Source organism: Bombyx mori, chromosome 28 (assembly GCF_030269925.1).
Source record: "Bombyx mori chromosome 28, ASM3026992v2".
Taxonomy (NCBI): domain Eukaryota; kingdom Metazoa; phylum Arthropoda; class Insecta; order Lepidoptera; family Bombycidae; genus Bombyx; species Bombyx mori.
In genome coordinates this window covers 5466064-5489254 of record NC_085134.1, presented here as the reverse complement: position 1 = coordinate 5489254, position 23191 = coordinate 5466064, and the positions used below count along the sequence as shown (strand labels likewise).

General features: G+C 39.2%; 2 protein-coding genes across 2 annotated transcripts; both read left to right on the top strand.

Moving 5' to 3' along the window:
• The first annotated feature begins 7022 nt into the window (after nucleotides 1-7022).
• Nucleotides 7023-13058, top strand: Or-24 (olfactory receptor 24). Its single transcript, NM_001161828.1, is given in 7 exon segments — nucleotides 7023-7626; nucleotides 8189-8390; nucleotides 8581-8677; nucleotides 9863-9967; nucleotides 11335-11423; nucleotides 12151-12217; nucleotides 12996-13058. Coding segments are annotated over 7 exon segments (1227 nt in total).
• A 3091-nt stretch (nucleotides 13059-16149) lies between these two features.
• Or-11 (olfactory receptor 11) lies at nucleotides 16150-21821 on the top strand. Its single transcript, NM_001173133.1, has 6 exons — nucleotides 16150-16738; nucleotides 17999-18200; nucleotides 19699-19795; nucleotides 20405-20506; nucleotides 20962-21050; nucleotides 21710-21821. Exons 1-6 carry the CDS (start codon nucleotides 16150-16152, stop codon nucleotides 21819-21821), a joined length of 1191 nt encoding a protein of 396 aa, NP_001166604.1.
• Nucleotides 21822-23191: the final 1370 nt, after the last annotated feature.

Genomic DNA, 23191 nt, shown 5'->3' with positions numbered 1-23191 from the left:
AAAGAATAGAATTGGATTAGAATAGAGTTAAAATATAGAATTAGAATTAGAATTACTTTCATAAAATTACAAGTTAGAATCGTTATCACATTTTATTTTATCCTATAGTTGTAAGGAGCATTGTGTACCTACCCAGCAATTTATTTTGATTAGTCGTGCGCATATGGCTTATGTTCCGCCAGATTTATTACTTGCTGTTCTTTATTGTGTATCTTTTTTCTTAAGTTTGTAATGTGTGTTGTGTGCCTAATAAATAACTGGTGGTAGGACGTCTTGTGAGTCCTCACGGGTAGGTATCACCACTATTTTTGGCGTGAAGCAGTAATGCCTTTCGGTTTGAAGTGTGGGCAGCCGTTGTACGGTAAAAACGGAGACCTAAGAACTGTTATCTCAAGGTGGGTGGCGGCATTTACGTTGTAGATGTCTATGGGCTCCAGTAACACTTAACATCAGGTGGGCCGTGAGTTTGTCCACCCACCTAAGCAATAATAATAATAATAATAAAGCTTAACAAAGTATTTTTTCATCTCATATTCATTTCATCTTTTTTTTCATCCATTGGATCCTAGTCAGGATATTAGAGGGAAGTTATAAGATTATTTATTGTATCTTCATCGGTCCTCGCTTGAGTACTCTTAGTTTTATAAAAAAATAAAAAAATCCGAATGATAATAGCAGGTTAGTTGAGGATATTACAAGTCCCTAAGAAGAGTCCTTTTGCCATCCTTCCATACACATACATCTCGGAGCTCTCTTACAGCTTACTGAGTTTGTCGCCGGATATATATTTTTTTTATCACCCCTGTGGGCATACGAGCATACGGCCCACCTGATGGTGATTGGTTACCGTCGCCCATGGACTTCAGCAATGCCAGGGGCAGAGCCAAGTCGCTGCCTACCGTGAATCGTCAGTGGGTCGCAATTTCGATCCGTCAACGCACTGCTCTTACTAAGGATAGTTAGTGTTGGGAAATTCTCTCACCTACCGTCCACGAGAAACTGGAATAGTCCTTTATACCACCAGCGCATAGGTAGGGACACAAAATCGTGTATTTCTATACACAAGACACAAATTTTTTTTATAGACCATCTCCTTACTTTTTTTCCTACCCATTCGCTGGTAGCTTAGGGGGCTATTACTACACGCGGATAAGTAGGTGAGCTCATGGGCTAAACCTGAGAGAATTTGCTAGCACTAGCTCCAACAAGGGCAGTGCTTCGCAGAATCTACCAGCGGATCGGAATCGCGACCCACTGAGAAGATCCGGCGAGAAACTCAGTGGGCTAAACTCCTTACCATAAAGCCTTCGGGACCTGCTACTTACCTGAAAAACGAAAACAATGAATGGACATTAAAATTTCAAAGGCGGCTTCATTAAAAAAATTATACACAACATTGAAATGTTTCATTAAAACCGAACGAATAATTAAATTAACCAATATGTTTTCTTTTCATATCGTATACAGGATGTGTTGTTACGCTGTGAGCCGACATCGCATCAGAAAGGGGAGGTTCGTTATTCGATGTTGTTTTAACAGTGGCAATGTCAACTCGGCTTATTTATAATCTCATACATAACACATAGTGAAAATCTGGATTGTTTTTAACTGGACCTGGTGGTTTATTATTCGTGGTAGGACCTCTTGTGAGTCCGCACGGGCAGGTACCACCGCCCTGCCTATTTCTGCCGTGAAGCAGTAATGCGTTTCGGTTTGAAGGGTGGGGCAGCCGTTCTGACTATACTGAGACCTTAAAACTATATCTCAAGGTGTGTGGCGCATTTACGTTGTAGATGTCTATGGGCTCCAGTAACCACTCAACACCAGGTGGGCTGTGAGCTCGTCCACGCATCTAAGCTATAAAAAAAAGACCTCTTTATTTTTGGTGTTTCTTTAAAATATGTACTTACAATTAATTTATATGTAAAATTATTTTTTACATCTAAAAGTTCAATCCACAATCAACAACCAAGCATTCGGAATAGAATAGAATAGGAAGTGCAGACTTATTATTTAGACTTATTATTACTTTATTTTACTCAGAGCGTTCACTCACTCATGAATATGACAGTGACATTTGCCACAACATTGACAGTGACATCTCAGGTGATGTTCGATTGTCATTTTTCAACAGTAGGTAGGTACAATATACTGACATTATAGGCATTCAGCTGGATGTCCTTAATATTTTTTTTATATTTGACGAAGATACAGTCTACCCAACGGCAGGGGTACAGCGAAGCCGCTGTTGTCGAAGAAGGACTTAACGCTAAGGTAACAGAGAGTTCATTCCAAAGCCGGATGGTTTGCGGCAAAAGAGGTATCTGGAAAGGCATTGTGGATGAACGCAGTGGTTCTAGGCAGTATGAATGAACTCTGATTTGCTGGTGGAGCGATGCTTAAACAAGATAGTATAGTAGGTTCATCTCAAGCAATTCTGGTCCCTTGCCCATGGAACATACGGTACAAATTGTAATTGCCGTTTGTTTTTCATTTGACTTTGCCACATAATTTGACGTAGCCTCGTAAAGGCCATATAAACTGTAGGCAGAGTATAGTCCCTGAGATATTTACAGATTCGCTTCTCGATTTGAGAATAAATCAACGAATTGTTTATCGAACTTCAACCTCCAATACTTAAAAATATTTTTTATTGGATCCTTTATATTTGATGCATTTAAGGCGTGTGTGTGAGTGCATCCTGGCAGTTAACTTGCCTATTTCGTGCTTATGTGGGTCATTTGAACGGTGGAATAACCGCTTTACTGACAATTGAAATATAGACCTCATAATTCAAGAAGGATGGTCGCGTTTAAGTCTATGAACATCTAACCCATCAGCAACCAAGAAAATTTCTTTTTAGAAAGGCAAGACCTTAAAAAGCCTTTCGCTACTATCACACTTTACTAGGACTATTCCATTAACGCAATATTTGTTAAAATTGCGCCAATGCGATAACTATTCAAGCTCTTTAAAATAAATAATAAATTCTCATAAAACGAAAAGTAAATTTTGTGTCCTAAAGTCCTAATGTAATCACCTAATACCGTACACGATTCATCAGACACGACACCGATTTCGGGGCTGCATCATTTCTCTGGCGATATCAAATAGCATCGCAAAAAAATCACTACGCCTCCATTGCGGCGGTAACTTGTTGAACACCCAAAAAAGATACGCCAACTGACCATTAATCAACCCGCGTTTTGCTCTAACTTCCGTCCGCACTGCCTCGCTGGAAGGTCGATATTTTTTTCTTTTTCTGGGATGAGATGACCTGGAAACCATCGCTACCGTGTTAAAGACCACAAACGGCCTTTCTTTAAGAGCAAATGCCACTTGGAAGCTGTGAAATATACTGGTGGTAATTAGGTCTCTTGCTGTAACAAGAATAGCGTAATAATAGTAAACCAAAAACATATTTTTTTACTGAAGCAAAGCATAAATTATTGCCGCTTTACTTATTCTACATTTTGTGAGCACGCCATGTAACGCAGCCGCGGCTCGTGTTCCCGCGATTTTTTTCTTTTCCTACCTATGCTATAGAGTATATATCAGCTTCACCTTGACGTGTAGGTGAGCTCACGGAGCTCAAACTGGGAGTGTTGCTAACACTGGCCCTAGCAAGAGCAGTGCTTCGCAGAATCTACCACCGACCCACTGAGAAGATCCAGCGAGAAACTCAGTGGGCTATGTCTATGGGTTAATTCACACGTCGAGCTCTTCGTCGCAAGCGATGGGTTCGGCGAGGACGGTGACAGGTGCTTGAGGTGCCTAAAATCACCGTTAATGGATCGGGAAGATCCGTAATTACGTTTTTTTTATTTTTTTATGATTGAAGATTTACTGGTGGCCCAGAGGCCTTTCCAGTTTCACCAGGACAGGTGGGTGAGCAAGAGCTCAGCCAGAAGGGGTGGGATTTGCTAACAGCTGCCCGAGCGCCTCCGAAGGAGACCTTACAACTCAAGAGCAACTGCTTCGCGAATGAACCTACTACCGGATCGGAACCGCGACCCGCTGAGAAAATCCGGCGAGAAACTCAGCGGGCTGATGCATGGGTTAGGTTGCACGTCGACCTCTTTGTCGAGTTCGACGAGTATGGTTACCGGGGTTCCTCAGTCTGCTCCTAGTGTTAGAGCTGAAGGTACCTAATGCAAGAATTATTAGATCTGATGGATCCGTAAGGAAGTGTGTTTAGGGCGACGTCAACTGTTTACCATTCGGTCTACAGGATCGGGTATGACCCACTGCGTGAGGTGATGACAGACCAAACTTCCTTTAGGCAGGTAATATTCTAAACGACTTTTCTCGTTTCAACAAGTCCCAAAGATTGAAAACAGGTAGCGTTTTAACTGGCCAATGACGCGGCTCCATTCCGAGGTATATTTACGTACGTCCGTATTTTTTGCGAATGCATTGCAAACTCTTTGATGTTTGTCGGCGCAGACCGACTCAAAAGGAATGACACAGTGCTAAGCGCAACAAGTGGGATGTGCTAGGCATGCACGACTGCAAACCAAGAGTTCTGTGATGTTACGATACTAGGTGCCACAATATTAGGTGTTACGATACTAGGTGTACGATATTAGGTGATACTGATATTAAATGTTACGATTCTATTTGTTACGATAGTAAGTGTCACGATACTAGGTGCTACGATACTAGTTGTTACGATATTAGGTGTTCCGATACGATATAAAGATATCGTATCGTATCGGTTCGGTACAGAAAAAGTTCTGTTGTCATTTAATCATATCCCTTCGCAAAAACAATTCAGAGATTTTTGAATATACAGTGCAACTTTAATATTCCTTGTCCATTAGAATCAATGTAAATTAAACCTTTACATTGCGAATTTTGTCTACCCAAAACCTTCATATAACGCTCCCATCAATATGACCCTCAATCCCATAACATGTGAATCAGTCCCGACAGGTTTAAGAACAATTATTACCTACCTAATTGTTTTTAAATAGAAAATACATACAGTAATTTGATGAAAATGTGTAATCATTTATTATTAGAAGTTGTTTGCTACAACAATATGAGTACTTAATGTTGAGGTGGATAAAACTTTTTTTTTTTATCTGGTTATAATATATGGTAGGCCAACCCGACCTTAATATTACAAACCTCAGTTTAACGAATTACTTGATATATAATGAATATTTACTTGTTCCCTTCCGATTTATTATATTGAGGCACTGTATTTATGAAATTATTAAAAAGATACATCGGGCTTAATTGTTCACGAAACCATAATAAAAATATTTATCTGGTATTTACCTGTGGACTCTGGAGTTGAAGTGGTTAACGTAGTTCAACACCATAATGTTCCACCACCTTAGATTGCTGCGGCATAAAATATAGCAAATACAATAAAAACAATACAAAATATTATAAACGAAAAACAAAATCTATTATACCTCACCAAACTAAAGTGAGAATTTCATTAAATCGAAATCAATTAAATAAACATTATTAAGGGTAGCTCAAAAATTACTTCCTGGTAAAAAAAAAACCCTACCCATTCGCTGGTAGCCTAGGGGTAGGTGAGTTGACGGGCTCAACCTGAGAGGATTTTTCCGATCACCGTCCTCGTCGAACCCGTCGCTTGCGACGAAGGGCTCGACGAGTGAATTAACGCTCAGACACAGCCCACTGAGTTTCTCGTCGGATCTTCTCAGTGGGTCGCGTTTCCGATCCGGTCGTAGATTCTAAAAAGCACTGCTCTTGCTAGGGCCAGTGTTAGCAAAACTCCGGTTTGAGCCCCGTGAGCTCACCTACATGTTAGGGCGAAGCTGAAATAGCATCTCAAGATTATCAGTAAAAGTAGGGATAAAAAAGAAGATTTGCTAACACTAGCCCTAGCAAGAGCAGTGGCTGTGCTTCTACCACGTGTGAATCTACCACGCACCGGAACGAACTGATCAAATTGAGCATTTCGGTCGCAACAAGGTCAGTTACTCCTAATTTTTTTTTAAATTCAGATGAGAATAGCAGGTTGAGGATATTACAAATACCCACGAAGAGTCCTTTTTGACATCCATCCATATACATACACATATTATCGGACCTATCTTACGTCCCACTTAATTTCTCGCCGGATCTTCTCAGTGGATCGCGATTTCGATCCGTCAACGCACTGCTCTTGCTAAGGCTAGTTAGTGTTGGGATATTCTCTCACCTACCGTGCACGAGAAACTGGAATAGTCCCTTATACCACCAGCGCATAGGTAGGGACACAAAATCGTACATTTCTATACGCAAACACTATATTTTTTATAGACAATCTCCTTACTTTTTTTCCTACCCATTCGCTGGTAGCTTAGGGGGCTATTACAGCTACACGCGGATGAGTAGGTGAGCTCATGGGCTCAACCTGAGAGAACTTGCTAACACTAGCCCTAGCGAGAGCAGTGCTTCGCAGAATCTACCAGCGGATCGGAAACGCGACCCACTGAGAAGATCCGGCGAGAAATAAATTGTTGCTACCGATTATGCGGCTAATTCTTTGTATTAGTACATTAAGGCCTTACATTAATACACGTTATAAACTCGAGAATTTCACTGTCAGGCGGTCTAGCGCAAGCTTGTAGGCCAGCTATTCTCAAAGTTATCTAAATCTGGTTTTACGAACAAATCTGGAATGTATTAAGCGACTGCAGGAATCTACAGGCATTTTAAAGTGAAGACACTATTCACAAGGCAGAAGTCAGTAGAGTAATTCTACACGGCTACTCTCCAGACCGGAATACACGATTGCTTCACAGCAGAAACATTTCTGCCGGTACCAGTTAAACTAAGATCGTCCCTAATGATCTTAAAGTGGCGAATGCCTATACAAAAAACAATCCACATTTTAATAATATTTAAAATCACGAACATCGCGCTCTTTTTTTAATAAACCACACATTAGATCATTAATAAATTAATGATTAGTGTATTTAAATCAACGCATATTAATGAGTCGACGTATAAAATTCCATTACTCCAACCCCGACGATCGTTGTATAAGCGTGATGCCTGAAGAATTATTTCTCGATCGTTCTATCAAAAAAATCGAGTCGTATTTTCGATGGATGGGAATAAACATCAGAAGCGGAGATAACAATAATAAAAAGGATGTGTTCAAAATACGTTGTATTTACTTTATAAATTTCGTTTTGCTGAACACTGACGTATTGGGCGCCATATTTTGGTTTCGTTCCGGATTGGAACAGGGGAAGACTTTCACAGAAGTAACTTACAATGCACCGTGCTTGACGTTTAGCTTTTTGGCCAACTTCAAGATGCTATCTCTTATATTTTACGAAAAAACCGTCCACGAACTCATCGCGGCGCTACAAAAGTTGGAAATCAAACATTTTTTACGTCAAAACTGTGCAGAAGAACTGAAAATGCTTAAAGATGAGAAGAATTTCTTACATGCCGTGTTCAAGGGTTCGAAAATCGTTAATTACGCTTCGATTTTGACCTTCGGATGCAGTCCTTTAGTTCTGATCGCTTCCAACTATTACAAGACGGGTCGCATGGACTATTTGCTGCCGCTAATTGTTTTGTATCCCTTTGATGTTGACAATATAACAGTTTGGCCAATTATATACGTGCGACAGATATGGTCAGGTAATTATGTCTAATATTATGGAGCAACTTTATATAATTGGGAGAAGAGTAAGAGATTTTTTTTTCTATCTTTGCTGATAGCCTTGAGAGGCTATTTCAGCTTCGCCCTAATATGTAAGTGAGCTCACGGGGCTCAAACCGGAGTGTTGCTAGCACTGGCCCTAGTAAGAGCAGTGCTTCGCAGAATCTACCACCGGATCGGAAACGCGACCCACTGAGAAGATCCGGCGAGAAACTCAGTGCTGTGTCTGTGGGTTACTTCGCTCGTCGAGCCCTTCGTCGCAAGCTACGGGTTCGACGAGGGCGGTAACCAAAAGAGAATGATGATGATTATACGATGATTATACAGCAAATATTAAATAATCTGATATTTGCTTCAGTACACGCGAGTCGTGGATATTGGTAAGTGGTATTGTTTAGAACTTACTATGGGCTCCGGTAACCACTTAACATCGGGTGGGCCGTGAGCTCGTCCAGCAATCTAAGCAATGATAAATAAAAAATTTGGGGCCGGATGACCGTGCGTGATTTGTTCCCAGTTAGTTATTATTATTATTTCTAGTGATAACAGCAGTAATTGGCGTTTGCGCGACGGATTACCTGTTTTACACTTTCTGCGTCTATATATCGACTCAGTTCCGACTTTTGGGACATAGCATTGAACGTGTCGTCCCTAATAATGGGCTTAGTGTCAGAACGCGTTTAAACGGAAACTTACGCATGAAATTCGTCGAAAATTTAAAATGGCATCAGGAATTAATACGGTATGTATTGTTTTGTTATTTTTTTTTCATTATACTATTATACTATACTTACTATAAATAATACTACTACTATACTACAGATCTGATTATTCTCTCGATCTTGCTCGACGTGATGTTCAGTAAAACCAACCAAGTGCTAACGTGAGGGCTTTCTATAGCCTGCACAATTTAATTGTCTCATATCTTTCAGGGCTGCATCTCTGCTGGAACAAATCTACACTAAATCGACTCTTTATAACTTTGTCACAAGTTCTGTAATTATTTGCCTGACCGGATTTAACGTTGCGGTAATGTTGATTCTCGTTTTTTTTATTCCTACGATTTTTTTAACAAGATTTAGATAAATAACATTTTACCCAATAAACAAGAATACATGTCGTTTAAAAAGACTAATGGCACTCGGGGACTGCCGCGGTAAAGCTATTGCATAGCGTTTTTTATCAACTTATGCAATTATAATTAGACAATAATAATTTAATATTAAAACAATAATAAAATAAGACCACTCTATATTTATAAACATTAACAAAAGCATAACATTAACTGTCCCCTTCACACTCATAAGCTAGACCGCGCGAGAGAGAGATGGACAGACTTTTCATGATGCGCATGCAGTGTGACGTCATGCCGCACGCTTATTCACAAACACTACACAAGCGCAACGTGTGAATGTATTGAAGGCGAGCCACATGGTAGGCGGAGTGGGGGGTGTTAGGTTTTATTTTCGTTACAGAATTTCTTGATACGGTCGCTGCTCTCAAAGCCCGCCATAAAAGCTTAAAAACAAAAAAAAAACAGTTAATTTGAGCTTTTGTTATACTGCGGATACTGGTCAGAATATTAGACCGAGGTTATAAAGTTATTGTATCATAATCGTTACATGATGCGGCCGCGAATTTTCAAGTTAAACAGTCGTCTTGAATTCAGTAAAAAATCACGTCAATAAAATAATGAAACATAATGAAAATGGATTTAGAAATTACTATAATGTATTTGTAACAATTTCATTCCTCTATTAGTTTTTTTTTTTTTTGTGCCTTTATTACTGGTAACAGTCGCGGATTTACCGGTCACCGTCCTCGTCGAACCCGTCGCTTGCGACGAAGGGCTTGGCGAGCGAATTAACCCATAGACACAGCCCACTGAGTTTCTCGCCGGATTTTCTCAGTGGGTCGCGTTTCCGATCCGGTGGTAGATTCTGCGGAGCACTGCTCTTGCTAGGGTCAGTGTTAGCAACACTCAGGTTTGAGCCCCGTGAGCTCACCTACACACGTTAGGGTGAAGCTGAAATAGCCTCTCAAGGCTATCAGCATAGGTAGGCTATAATAAAAACGGATTTAGATTTGCACCAAGAGGTATACAATTCGATACAATAGCTCACGAAAAGCATTGCCGACCATTACTCGGTTTCCTAGAGACGGTCCAGGGTTCGCTTGCCGATTCCATCAGTGAACGTCCGGTTCTTTGTTTAGGTCGTCGAAGACTTCGCTGTTATTCTCTCTTTTCTCTTCTTCCTCTTCATGAGTTTGCTGCAAATCATCTTGTTGTGCTTCTTCGGGGATAAATTAATGAAATCTGTGAGTACGTTTTTAGTTCTATCATTTGGTATAAAAACGTGGCTGTTTTGATTTTTGAGTTTTGTGTGTGCTAAATTTTTTTCGTTGTCATTGTCTTTGTCTATTGTCATTCAAAGTACGTGAGTTTTAATTTTAAATGTATCTCTAAAGGAAACTAAACTACGTGGATGAGTCACCATGTGTGTGTGACGTACCATAAATCGGATCTTCAAAATATGTGTCATTATAAAAATGTAATTTGTATTTTGTTTTTGTATTAATTAAAATTTTATTCAGAATTCAAACCTGGAAGCTATATATCGAGGGATGAAGTTGATGTTTTTAATTGAGCTTCAATTAAGTTTAGCCCATTCAAATAGCTGAAGAAGCTTTTTTGTAATAATACTTTTTTCAAATTTTGATCTTTCCTGTAAAGTTGCAAAAATAGCACTTAAACTAAATGGCCTTTCACCCCTTGATAATAATTAGTAGCTTAGTATTGAATTGCAATATTCACCAGTATGCAGTATCTGAGCACGTCATGATAATCGTCTTATCGTTGCCGCCGCTGACTACTCAACGAATCCTGATCCCGCAGGCGCCAGTCATCGTCGTCGCCCTAGACACGTCCTTACGGATCCATCAGATCCAATAACCTTTGCATTAGACATCTTTAGCTCTAACACTAGGAGTAGGGACCCCGGTAACTGTGCAACCTAACTTAAACATCAGCCCGCTGAGTTTCTCGCTGGATCTTCTCAGCGGGTCGCGATTCTGATCTGGTAATAGATTCATTCGCGAAGCAGCTGCTCTTGAGTTGTTAGGTCTCGTATGGAAGCGCTCGGGCAGTTGTTAGCAAATCCCACCCCTCCTGGCTGAGCCCTTGTTCGCCCTGCCTGGCCCGAAATACCAAAATTAAAAAAAATACTATAGAATTTAGCCTGCGAAATAATGAGATAGAATACTTCCCGATAGTTTAAATTCTACTACGAGTGCACACGGGTTTTATTTTTACATTCAAATCATAGGCTGTCCATACAATGAAAAAAAAAAAGTCTCAAATGAGAACCTCCCCTTGAAGTCGGTTAAAATACAAGGCAAATTTGCCCCATGCACATCACGCTATCTCGCTAACTATGCTTTAGTTACGGCTACTCAGATACTTTTTTTATGTTTGAGAGATTACCTACTGGTGGCCCGAGGCCATTCCAGTTTCACCAGGACAGGTGAGCGAGCAAAGGCTCAGCCAGGAGCCCCTAAGCCTGCTCCTAGTGTTAGAGCTGAAGGCGTCTAATGCAAAGGTTATTGGATCTGATGGATATAGCAGGTATGTTGCGGTGTACTATTGACAATAAAGAGTTTTGTTGTGTCACATTTAAATTTTACAGAGTACTAATATCAGTGACGCAGTTTACAATTCAAAATGGTATCTGACTGAGAAAAACGTTGGGAAGGTTCTACTTATGGTGCAGATAAGGTATATTAAAAAAAACCGATACACAGTTTTTTTTGTAGAAAATACGAAGGTCTGATTTCTGTGTCTTGGTAGATTTACTTATTAGTTGAGTGGACGATATCACGGCCCGCCCGGTTTTAAGTGGTTACCAGAGCCCGTAGGCATCAACAACGTAAATGCCTCCACCTACTTTGAGACACGAATTCTAAGTCCCAGTAATACAGTTCAACGGCTGCCCCATCTTTCAAACCGAAACGCATTACTGCTTCACGGCAGATATAGACAGACTGGTGGTACTTGTCCGTGTGGACTCACAAGACGCCTTACCACCAGTAATGCAATATACCGCCACCGGAGTAGAGTTCATCCATACTACCTGGAGCCGCTGCGGTCATCCACAGTGCGTTTCCAGAGATCTTTTTTGTCACGTACCATCCGGCTTTGGAATGAGTCCCCTCCACGGTGTTTCCCGAGCGCTATGACATGTCCTTCTTCAAACGAGGCTTGTGGAAAGTATTAAGCGGTAGGCAGCGGCTTGGTTCTGCCCCTGGCATTGCTGAAGTCCATGGGCGACGGTAACCACTCACCATCAGGTGGGCCGTATGCCCGTCTGCCTACAAAGGCAATAAAAAAAATAAAAAAAACGCTATAAAAATATTCAAATGTTAAAGCAGTTTAAATCATGATTTTCCTCAGACATTTTTTTCAATTTTTGTTTTGTTTGATTTGGTACATGACATACATTAAGGTCACAACGGGCGTGTCGGCTCACGGCTTATGGTTTCGCTGAGGTCAACCTTAGAGCCTTTATGAAGGTTTGTCATATTATCTGTATATAATTTAAATGTATTACTAATGATCTGTCTGTATTCGTGATATTGCTACGTATATACAGGGCGTCCCAGAAAGAGTGGATAATCTTGAAATACCCCAGAATAGAGCAAATGGGGCCGCAAAAAAAAAATAAAAAAATATTTCTTAGGTAGTACCCAAATTAAAAATAAAGAAAAAATAACAAACTTTATGATTAAAATTTTTTTTTATTGCTTAGATGGGTGGACTAGCTCACAGCTCACCTGGTGTTAAGTGGTTACTGGAGCCGATAGACATCTACAACGTAAATGCGCCACCCACCTTGAGATATAAGTTCTAAGGTCTCAATTATAGTTACAGTTCAGATTAACTTTTATAAAAAATTACACTAGCTGCCCATACGATTTCCTGCATATTCCTTAGTATAGTACATGTAGAATATTGTATCATCAAATAGGTAGGGGATGAAATATAATCTCAGTAAAATGGTGGTCATTTACTGAGATTTTTTCAGTGGACTTTTTGGAGGATCCCGAGAAGCTACGTCCAGCGGCTTTGTTTCATTTTCCCACATTTGTGGACTTTCGCAGATATTAAACAGTTAATAAACCACCGTTATTGCACATTTAAACCTGACGAAACACTAAATAGACAAAAATAAAACTAATCACACAACTTCACTCCTCGCGTTCCCCCCAAAAAGTCATGAAGATTAAAGAAATACATCTAAATCAGCTTATGGAGTGTGGTGAATAAATTCAAATTTGACTTTTTTTTCAGATTCTGAGCACGGCCTGGTCTTACTTCGCTCTACTCCAGAGCCTGTACAGCTCTCATGAATAAATGGATTTTAAAATTATATTATAGTAATCTCAATGATATTAAAGTACTCAATCTCTATAGTTGTTAGAGTTGAGTTTGTCAATGTACTTTTAGAACAAAATATATAGTTTAAAATCAATTAGCAAACTGAACTAATAATTTGTATCATCTTTTTTTTAACCTGTTGATACTGGTCATAATATTCGAACGAAGTTATAAAGTTATTGTATTGTCTTTTTTTTAATTGCCCCTGTAGGCAGACGAGCATACGGCCTACCTGATGGTGGTGATTACCGTCGCCCATGGACTTCAGCAATGCCAGGGCAGAGCCAAGCCGCTGCCTACCGCATAATACTCTCCACAAGCCCCGTTTGAAGAAGGACATGTCATAGCGCTCGAGAAACACCGTGGAGGGGAGCTCATTCGATAGCCGGATGGTACACCGTGGAGGGGAGCTCATTCCGTAGCCGGATGGCATTATCTGTCATTGGACTTTAATGCGTGTGCAAATTTTGAAGTTAATCGATATGTTTGAAGTCGTTTATAACGACTTTCGAATATTCCATTACATACAGACAAACACACGCATACTTAATAATAAAAGCAACTAAATAACGGAAGTGTGTTGTATAATTTAGCTTTAAGATTAATAAAATCGTTTTGCTGCATTTTAAATTCGATTCACTCTGTGTTCATTGATTTTATAGTTAACATGACTATTTGTAGTTTTCGTACGTGGAACTAGCACGTTTTTACTGGTGGTAGGACGTCTTGTGAGTCCGCACGGGTAGGTACCACCGCCCCGCCTATTTCTGCCGTGAAGCAGTAATGCGTTTCGGTTTGAAGGGCGGGGCAGCCGTTGTAACTATAGTTGAGACTTTAGAACTGAATAGGTTGGGGGAAAAGTCTTCGCATTATAGTATGTATGAACATGTAATAAAATCTCTTTGGCTACACTATTTGCATCTGGCGGGTTCGGGTATCATTAAAAGTTTAAATTTTAAAGAAGATAATTCCAAATTCAAATTCGGAAAATGTGTGATTTTTATTTATTTTTCGTATTGTCAAGATGAGTGAATCTTATGAAGAAATTCGATACATTTTAGACCTTAGAACTTATATCTCAAGGTGATTGGTGCGTTTATTTTGTAGATGCCTATGGGCTCCAGTAACCACTTAACACCAGGTGGGATGTTAGCTCGTCCACCCATCTAAGCAATAAAAAAAACACGTCGCGAATTGCGACATAGATCTCAAGAGCTTTTGACCAGAACGCACGACTGTTTCGTGTCAAAATTAGACATAACACTGTACTCATAGCGTAACCGAAAAAAAAAAAAAAAAAAAAAAAAAATCGTCTTCGCTAAAAAATCTCATTAATTTCGAATGTTCCGTTTCCCAAACTACAAAATACAAACAAACACCGAACGATTAGTGAAAATTATAACTAATTACATAATCACGGGCACGAGGTGTGTGTTTTTGTTATGATTATTGAATACCGAGTTATTTATTTGACGAAGAAACCGTAATTACTATAATAGCGATTGCTGGAACGGTAAGTTTACCGAGTACAGCCCTAACAATGTTTGGAAGCGGCAAGGAAAAAGCGCGCTTCGGTATTTCTTGGCTGTAACCTCAATTCTCACCGCCCGATAAGACTTCTGCAAACATGAGCACGTTAATTAATAAATATATATAAATTAATACATAAATTTTTACTGGTGGTAGGACCTCTTGTGAGTCCGCACGGGTAGGTACCACCACCCCGCCTATTTCTGCAGTTAAGCAGTAATGCGTTTCCGTTCGGAGGGCGGGGCAGCCGTTGTAACAATACTTGAGAACTTAGAACTTTATCTCAAGGTGGGTGGCGCATTTACGTTGTAGATGTCTATGGGCTCCAGTAACCACTTAACACCAGGCGGGCTGTGAGCTCGTCCACCCATCTAAGCAATAAAAAAGAAACATTAATGGTATTAGCTCTTCTCGATGTAATATAACCCATGGCTTGACAAGTAATATAGATAATCTATTATTCAGAATGTCTCATCAAACAAGCTTACCATCCAAAAGAAACAGGTCAAGAAGAGTTCATCCATCCATAAAACCACTGCGCCCGTCCAACTATTGCGTTTCTATAAATCTTATTTACTACTCACCGTTTGGCTTCGGAATGAACTTCCCCTCCACGGTGTTTCTTCAGCGCTAAGGCATGCCGGAGTGCGATCAACCGGTTAATGGTTGATCGCACTCCTCAGCCCACGCTATTTTCTAGTTGCCTAGTAACCTATTCTGAGCGTGCCACGGATAGTAGAGTTCTGTCGTCGGTTCTTTTAGCAATAAGTAAATTTAATCGCTCCAGCTCTAACATGCCCCGCCTACCGTCCCCAACACGTAGGAAAGCGGAAGTCTGGCAATAATCTATACTAATATTATAAAGCTGAAGAGTTTGTTTGTTTGAACGCGCTAATCTCAGGAAATACTGGTCCGATTTGAAAAATTATTTCAGCGTTAGATAGCCCATTTATTGAGGAAGGCTATATAATATCACGCTAAGACCAATACAAGCGCAGCACCAATAAAAAGTGTTTCAAAATCGTTTTTTTTCCCTTTTGAGAGCTTCCGCTGCGTGCGTTGCAGAAACGATTAAAGTTTCGCTAAAATAATGTATGACAGAATTGTTCCTCTTTAAAAGATCTAAAAAAAAGTCTGCGACAGCATATGTCTATATGTTAAGGTTGGCTCACTATAATGTTTTTTATGCTAACCAAATTTGTTCCAAAATAAAGCATTATTCGTGAACTATGCCACGCGGACGAAGTCGTGGGCAAAAGCTAGTTTATTAATAAAAAAGACTACTTCAAACCTGTTAACTCTAGCACAAGAAACACGTCTGGCCCAAAATCGCTTTTTCTGTTGTGTCATATTAAATTTTTAATATCAAGAAAATATTGGCCGCTCTAAACATTAGTAGCCACATAATTATGTTTGAATTTAGCTTACATTGTTATTCATAAAGCGTTTGCCATTCATTGCACGCGTCATTTAAACCAATCACACACATACACATCACACAGCAAGCGTTAGTCATTTTACGTTCGACCAAAACGCAATGGATGAGCATAGCCACTTCGAGACATCCCTAAACAAAATCAAAGTTTTGTTCAAATACTCGGGAATGAATCTAGAAAACACTGTTACTAACACTTACGAGTTTTTAAATCATAGATGGGTGTACATTCTCAACCACGCGTGGACGTTGGCCGCTGTAACATTCATTTGCATTGGAATTTCAAACGGTCAAAACTTTATTGAAATGACCTGCATAGCTCCGTGTGTGGCAATGACCGTTTTAGCAGTTTCTAAGTCATTCTTCCATTATATCAACGAAAACGCAGTCAAGAGCCTACTGGAGAACCTCATAGAGCTGGAACGTACCGATTTTGAAAGAACGAAGAGCGTGCAAAGGACCGAAATCGTGGCAACAGAGAAACAGTTACTAAATATGGTCATTAATGTTTTGTACGTATTGAACTGCTCAATGATTCTTGTCTTCGATATGACTCCATTGATCATTATTGCCATCAAATATTGGACGACGAATAAGTTTGTTAGGTTGCTACCTTATTTGGATATTTTTGTTTTCGTGCCATATAAATTTGAGTATTGGGTCATGGCGTATATCCTACAGATTTGGGCAGGTAAATGAGAACTAGCTATTTTTGTTAAATCTATTTCTCTTAAATTATAGAGCGCTTTCATATATTTTTCTAACTTTCTTATGGAATTAGACCAAATAGTTAGTTTCATTGGGGAATCCTGGAAAATACTACTAGTGGTGGTAGTGGTCTACTGGTAGTAGGACCTCTTGTGAGTCCGCGCGGGTCGGTACCACCCCCCGCCTATTTCTGCCGTGAAGCAGTAATGCGTTTCGGTTTGAAGGGTGGGGTAGCCGTTGTAACTATACTGAGACCTTAGAACTTATATCTCAAGGTGGGTGGCGCATTTACGTTCTAGATGTCTATGGGCTCCAGTGACCACTTAACACCAGGTGGGCTGTGAGCTCGTCCACCCATCTAAGCAATAAAAAAAAACTATTTATTAGGTTCCTCCTCACCAATACAAGATAGATAAGCTTAAATACCTTCTTATTTAAGTGCAAGTCGATCATGGCATTCGCTTTTAAAAGGCATGGAATACCCTGTACTATATAATAAATGTATTGGTAATGTCAACAACTCGGGCGATAGCTGATATACCTGTCATAAGCACGAACTGGAGTATGCATTGACACCTAATATTTCTTGCTGAGGGCATTTTGTCAAAATAAATATTCTATTCAGCTAGTATCTATGGGCATTTTTACTGCTACTGCCGGCAGTTTTAGACGGGACGTCGGCAACCTTAACCGTATTTGATGAACTTGTTGTAACAATGTTATAATTTTGAAAATAAACGAAACGTTGGTATCACGGTAGGCAGCGGCTTGACTCTGCCTCTGGCATTACTGAAGTCCATCGGCGACGGTAACCACTCACCATCATGCTCGTCTGCCTACACGGGAAATAAAAAAAAACCACTGCATACACTCAGCACCAACTATAGTGTTAGTATCCATAATCGCAGCCCGCTGAGTTAATCGCCGGATCTTCTTAGTGGGTCGCGATTCCGATCTGGCGGTAGGTTCTGCGAAGCACTGCTCTTGCTGGGGCTAGTGTTAGCAAATTCTCTCAGGTTGAGACTACCCACCCGTCTGGGTGTACCAGGAATAGCCCGCTAGGTCACTAGCGAATTGGTAAGAAAAAAAAAGTATTATAATTTAGTTTAGCATTAGCACATGTGTTACTTGTAATGTTTCGTGCTGATTATAACAGGTCGGTATAAATAAAATAAAATAAGGCAAAACTAAAAGTATCAATAAAATTATTTTTATCAGTGATCTCTATTCTCATTTCTTTCAGAATGCATAGTTCTCTTGTTCATCGGAGCCGCAGACTGCCTCTTCTTCACGTGTTGCACGTACATCCGCATACACTTTCGCCTTTTACAATACGATTTTGAGAGATTAACCTCTTCGAGAAGAGAAAGCGATGGTTTAAGAGATGATGAAGATTTTAGGGAGACGTACACGAATTTAGTGAAAAGACATCAAGGTTTGATAGAGTAAGTGCAAGCTATAGCTCTAAGTCTTTCTTAAAATTAATATTCAAGCCCACAGAAATGTTGTCTTCAATGAGCGTCGTGGTATTGTTTCGAAGTCAATAAAATATGATACTAATCAGTCAAGTTCATTCAAGTTACCGACGAAGTAGTGAGTTGTGTCCCAGAAATCTTCCGATAGGGGATCGCTATTAGCAAAATGGTGGCATCTAAATTTTCGTGCAGCAAACATAAACTGGCTTTTTTCGGATGGAAAGATTACTGGTGGCCCGATGGTCTTCTCAGATTTGCCAGGGCATGTGGACGAGCACGACTTCAGCCTAAATTTGCTAATGCTGCGCGATCCCGAAGGAGACCTAACAATTCAAGGCAAGGCAGCTCCTTTGCGAATGCATCCACTACTGGATCGGAATTGCGACCCGCTGAAAAGATCCGGCGTGAACTCAGCGGGCTGATGTCTGGGTTAGATTTCATGACCAGGCTACCAGGGACCCTATGCCCCCTGCTCCTAGTGTTGATGCGTAGATGGTGACTGGCGTTTTAGATTTCGGGGACTTTATTTACCAGCGTTAAAGCACATTTTGAGCCTTCATGATGACTAAAAACCTGGTTATTTCTGCGGTGAACCGGTTTTACATTTGATGTAACATCGTTCATACCAATTCTATACAATTTGTTGTGGTACATTAGATGATATCGTGACACGTATACGTGATTCGAACTATAAAATTTGGACCTTAAAAGTTCAACCTCATTTAGTGACCGGCGTTACAGTTTTTGTGACAACCACTGAAGACTTGGAAAATAAAGGTGACAATTATTACACAAATTAAAACTAGGTATTTGTTTTGTGTGTTATTAAGATTCAGTTTAAGCTTTAAATTTGTTGTTCCATCTATTTATTTATACGTAAATAAGTGTTTCCTAATTCAACTTTCCCATAGACGCAACCCACCGAGCTTCTTGCCGGATATTCTCAGTGGATCGCAATTCCTATCCGGTGGTAGATTCTGCGAAGAACTGGTAGGACTAGTGTAAGCAAATTCTCTCAGGTTGAGCCCGTCCGCGCGTACCTACCTGGAATAGACCTTTACCAGCGGTAGGTAGTTAGGCAAATGCTCACGATTGACTTCCACGGTGAAGGAATAACATCGTGTAATAAAAATCAAACCCGCAAAATTATAATTTGCGTAATTACTGGTGGTAGGACCTCTTGTGAGTCCGCACGGGTAGGTACCGCCACCCCGCCTATTTCTGCCGTGAAGCAGTAATGCATTTCGGTTTGAAGGGTGGGATAGCCGTTGTAACTATACTGAAACCTTTAGAACTTATATCTCAAGGTCGGTGGCGCATTTACGTTGTAGATGTCTATGAGCTCCAGTAACCACTTAACATCAGGTGGGCTGTGAGCTCGTCCACCGATTTATGCAAAAAAAAAAGTGAGGGTTTTTTCTATAATTCACAGACAGGCGTAAATTAATAGTGACGTTTCATTTTGCAGATCGTCGAGTATTCTAGAAATGATTTACTCAAAGTCCACATTATCAAACTTTGTTTTGAGTTCTCTAGTTATTTGTCTGTCCGCATTCAATGTTACGGTAATTGTTTTTTTTTTTTTATTTTTTTATTATTATCTTATTTGTGTGAACAATAGACGATGATAGTAGTTAATCACTGCTTTTTAATTATGTCCTTGTTTCAATTTATTGGTGACCTATTGTTTGTTGCGTATTATTTTGCCCCATTCTTTTTTTTAAGTATAACAATTGGCTTCTTGCAATGCCTTTGTTAACAGTGTCGAGTTTTTAAGAATCTTCAAATATTAAATACATTATATTACATTATATGATGAGATGAAATTGATATATTTGAGGCTATCATAAATTGTGATTAACTTATTAGAATGAAATGAGATGAGATAGAATGAAATAAAGACTCAGTAAAATTATGGTTATTTACTGAGACTTCAGTGAACTTTTTGGAAGAATTGGAAGAATCGGAGAATTTTATTTTCCCACACTTGTGAACTTTTACATATGTTAAAGGGCCAAGAACATCAACAATTTACACAGCTCGCTTCTAGTGTTCCCGCCAAAAAATCCTCGCATACCCTGTTTTGCATTACCTATAGTTTTCTTTGATTAGCACCAAAAAAATTGAGCAAAGGGATCTAAATCATAAAGTCCAATTGTTTGCTCACATTACAGGTAGTGAACGACGTAACTATTGTAATGACATATCTTATATTTCTGGCCATGAGTTTAATGCAAGTATATTTCCTCTGCTTCTTCGATATGCTGATGAGCGCAGTAAGTTTCTATAATTTATTGTTTTCAAATTCATTACTATAAGAGGCAATGTTATGACTTGTATCTACAATATTTTATTAGAATTTCGCGATTCTAAACAAAAAAAAATTTTACGGTTTAATCTCGGGTTTATTATTTAAGACTTTTCGAATACTCTACCTACAGTTTTGGTAGTCAAGGCGACAGTAGTCGAGACGCGATGAGATGAAACCATAAAAATAGTTTTAATTATTTGTTTTATCCTTTGTCTGGTGATGTGACGTCATTAATTTCTGGTGCCGGTCACGTCACGTGGAGATCTAGCCAGCACTTGATAGTTGATTCTCTTGATCTCTCTCCTTCCACTACGAGCACTTAAAATGTTTGTTTCGGTATTTTCTACGATAGAATAGTGGTGGGATTATACGAATCTATCGATACCCAAATTCGGGCGTTACATTATTACCTAATTTCAGAGCGAAGAGGTCGGTAATGCCGTATACAATTGCAGTTGGTACACCGAAAAAGCGTCAACGGGAAAAGATTTGCTTTTCACCATCACGAGGTCAGTGACGCTTCATGATAAACCTTTCTCCGGTAAAGCTGTAGGGAACAACATTGCTAAGTAGACCGAAGCACCGAAAGTTGTTGTTTGAATATAACATGCCAGCTTGTAAATGCAGTTTGTGCGATTCAGGTTTTTGTTCAAAAAGTTCCATTCGATTCTATCGCAAGAAACGGTAATAGAAAATATAGGTAATATTGTGAAGTGGGGGTACCCTAAAGATACTTGGACGGACTGTGTGAAAGAGTGAGTGCGAGAGAAGAATCTCAGTGCAGAGATGACGTATGATAGGTCGAATGGAAAAACAGGAGATTCTGCGCCCAACCCACATAGTGGTATAAGCGCAATTTTTTTTATCTTACCTATGCTGATAGCCTTGAGGCTATTTCAGCTTCACCCTAACGTGTAGGTGAGCTCACGGGGCTCAAACCGGGAGTGTTGCTAACACTGGACCTAGCAAGAGCAGTGCTTCGCAGAATCTACCACCGAATCGGAAACGCGACCCAGAAGATCCGGCGAGAAACTCAGTGGGCTATGTCTGTGGGTTGATTTACTCGTCGAGCCCTTCGTCGCAAGCGACGGGTTCGGCGAGAATGATAACCAGTCCGCACTTCACGAAAAAAAAACATTGCAATTTTTTTTTATATTTTTCACCGCAGGGCCCAGAAACCTTGTGAGCTGACGGCTGCTCATTTCGCTTACGTCAATTTAAAGGCGTTTATGAGGGTAAGTTTTACGTCAGCATCAATAACCACACTTCCAACAATATAAATAGAAACAATCTTAGAGTTCTTAGAGACTTAGCTTAGAGACAGTTTCATTTTTAAACAAAGCGCTTAAGTTAGTAGTAGGTACTAAAATTAGATGCTATATTTATTTATTTGTATTATAGCTTTATATACTAGACAGTATAAAGGCGGACTTAATGTCATAGGCATTCCCTGACTGTCTACCTTATATAATATATTGTTGACAACCATAATTTAATCAAATAACTCTATTAATAAGTTTCACCACAGAGCCAAAACATCCTCTCCGTTTTTTTTTTTTAATACCTTTAAAAAGTATTTGAGGTAATTTATTAAACATTAATAATTACTCTTATTCTCGTTTCCAACACTATATAAATTTATACAATAAAATTTTGCAATAAAATCATTTTTTCTTACACTATTTTTAATTCAAATTTATTCAAATTTATTTTCTCGTTTTTAGTCGGGCTTTCTATAGAAGCGTAATTTTTTAGTTTTTTAAAAATATGATTTATTTTTTTAGTTGAATTTCAATTTTTTCAATATATATTTTTTTAATATTGAATTGTCATCGGTCCTTAATAAGTATGCCAACAATTTCGAGTTAGTCCGAAGGGGGTCAAAATCATGTTCAAAGATTCCGTTACATACATACTAACATACATACGTCTGTAGCTAATAAAAGCGTATTCAAAATAGGTTGACTGACTCGGTAATGCAGTAGTTAAGCGCACCTGACTGTTGGGCCGATGGTCGTGGGTTCGATTCCTACATGGGGCAAACTTTGTGTGATGAACAATTTTATTTGCTCTTTGCTTAGGTGTTTGGTATCCATATGTCTATATATTTAAAAATATATATGTATTTTTATCAGTTTCTCGTACCTATAACACAGGGAATCCGATTTAAGGCCAGATGACCGCGCGTGATTTATTCTTGGTTATTAAAAAAAAACAATTAAATTTAAATTTATGTCTTTAGCGAATTCGCGCAAAACCGAAGAAAATGTCACTCACCTCACATATTATTAAGGTTAAGTAATTGGATTTGATTTCTTTTCAGGTCTTAAGCACTGCCTGGTCTTACTTCGCCTTACTACAAACTATATACAGTCGTTGACTAGCTACGTTTTTTACTGAAATAATAAGAAACTTTAATGTTTTAATGCGTTTGCTAAGATATTATTTAGTAACATTGCACGCAATTTAAGTAGACGCGACGAAATGCGTTTTGGGGTCGTTGCACTTTTGACATTTTAGAGAATTTTATTATTTTGTATTTTATTTTACAATTTAAACATTCTAGATTGTTCGTGTTAATGAATAATATATTACAAAATTATTCGAATGCATTTGAGATACGAATTCTGAGCAAAGATCACTCACATTT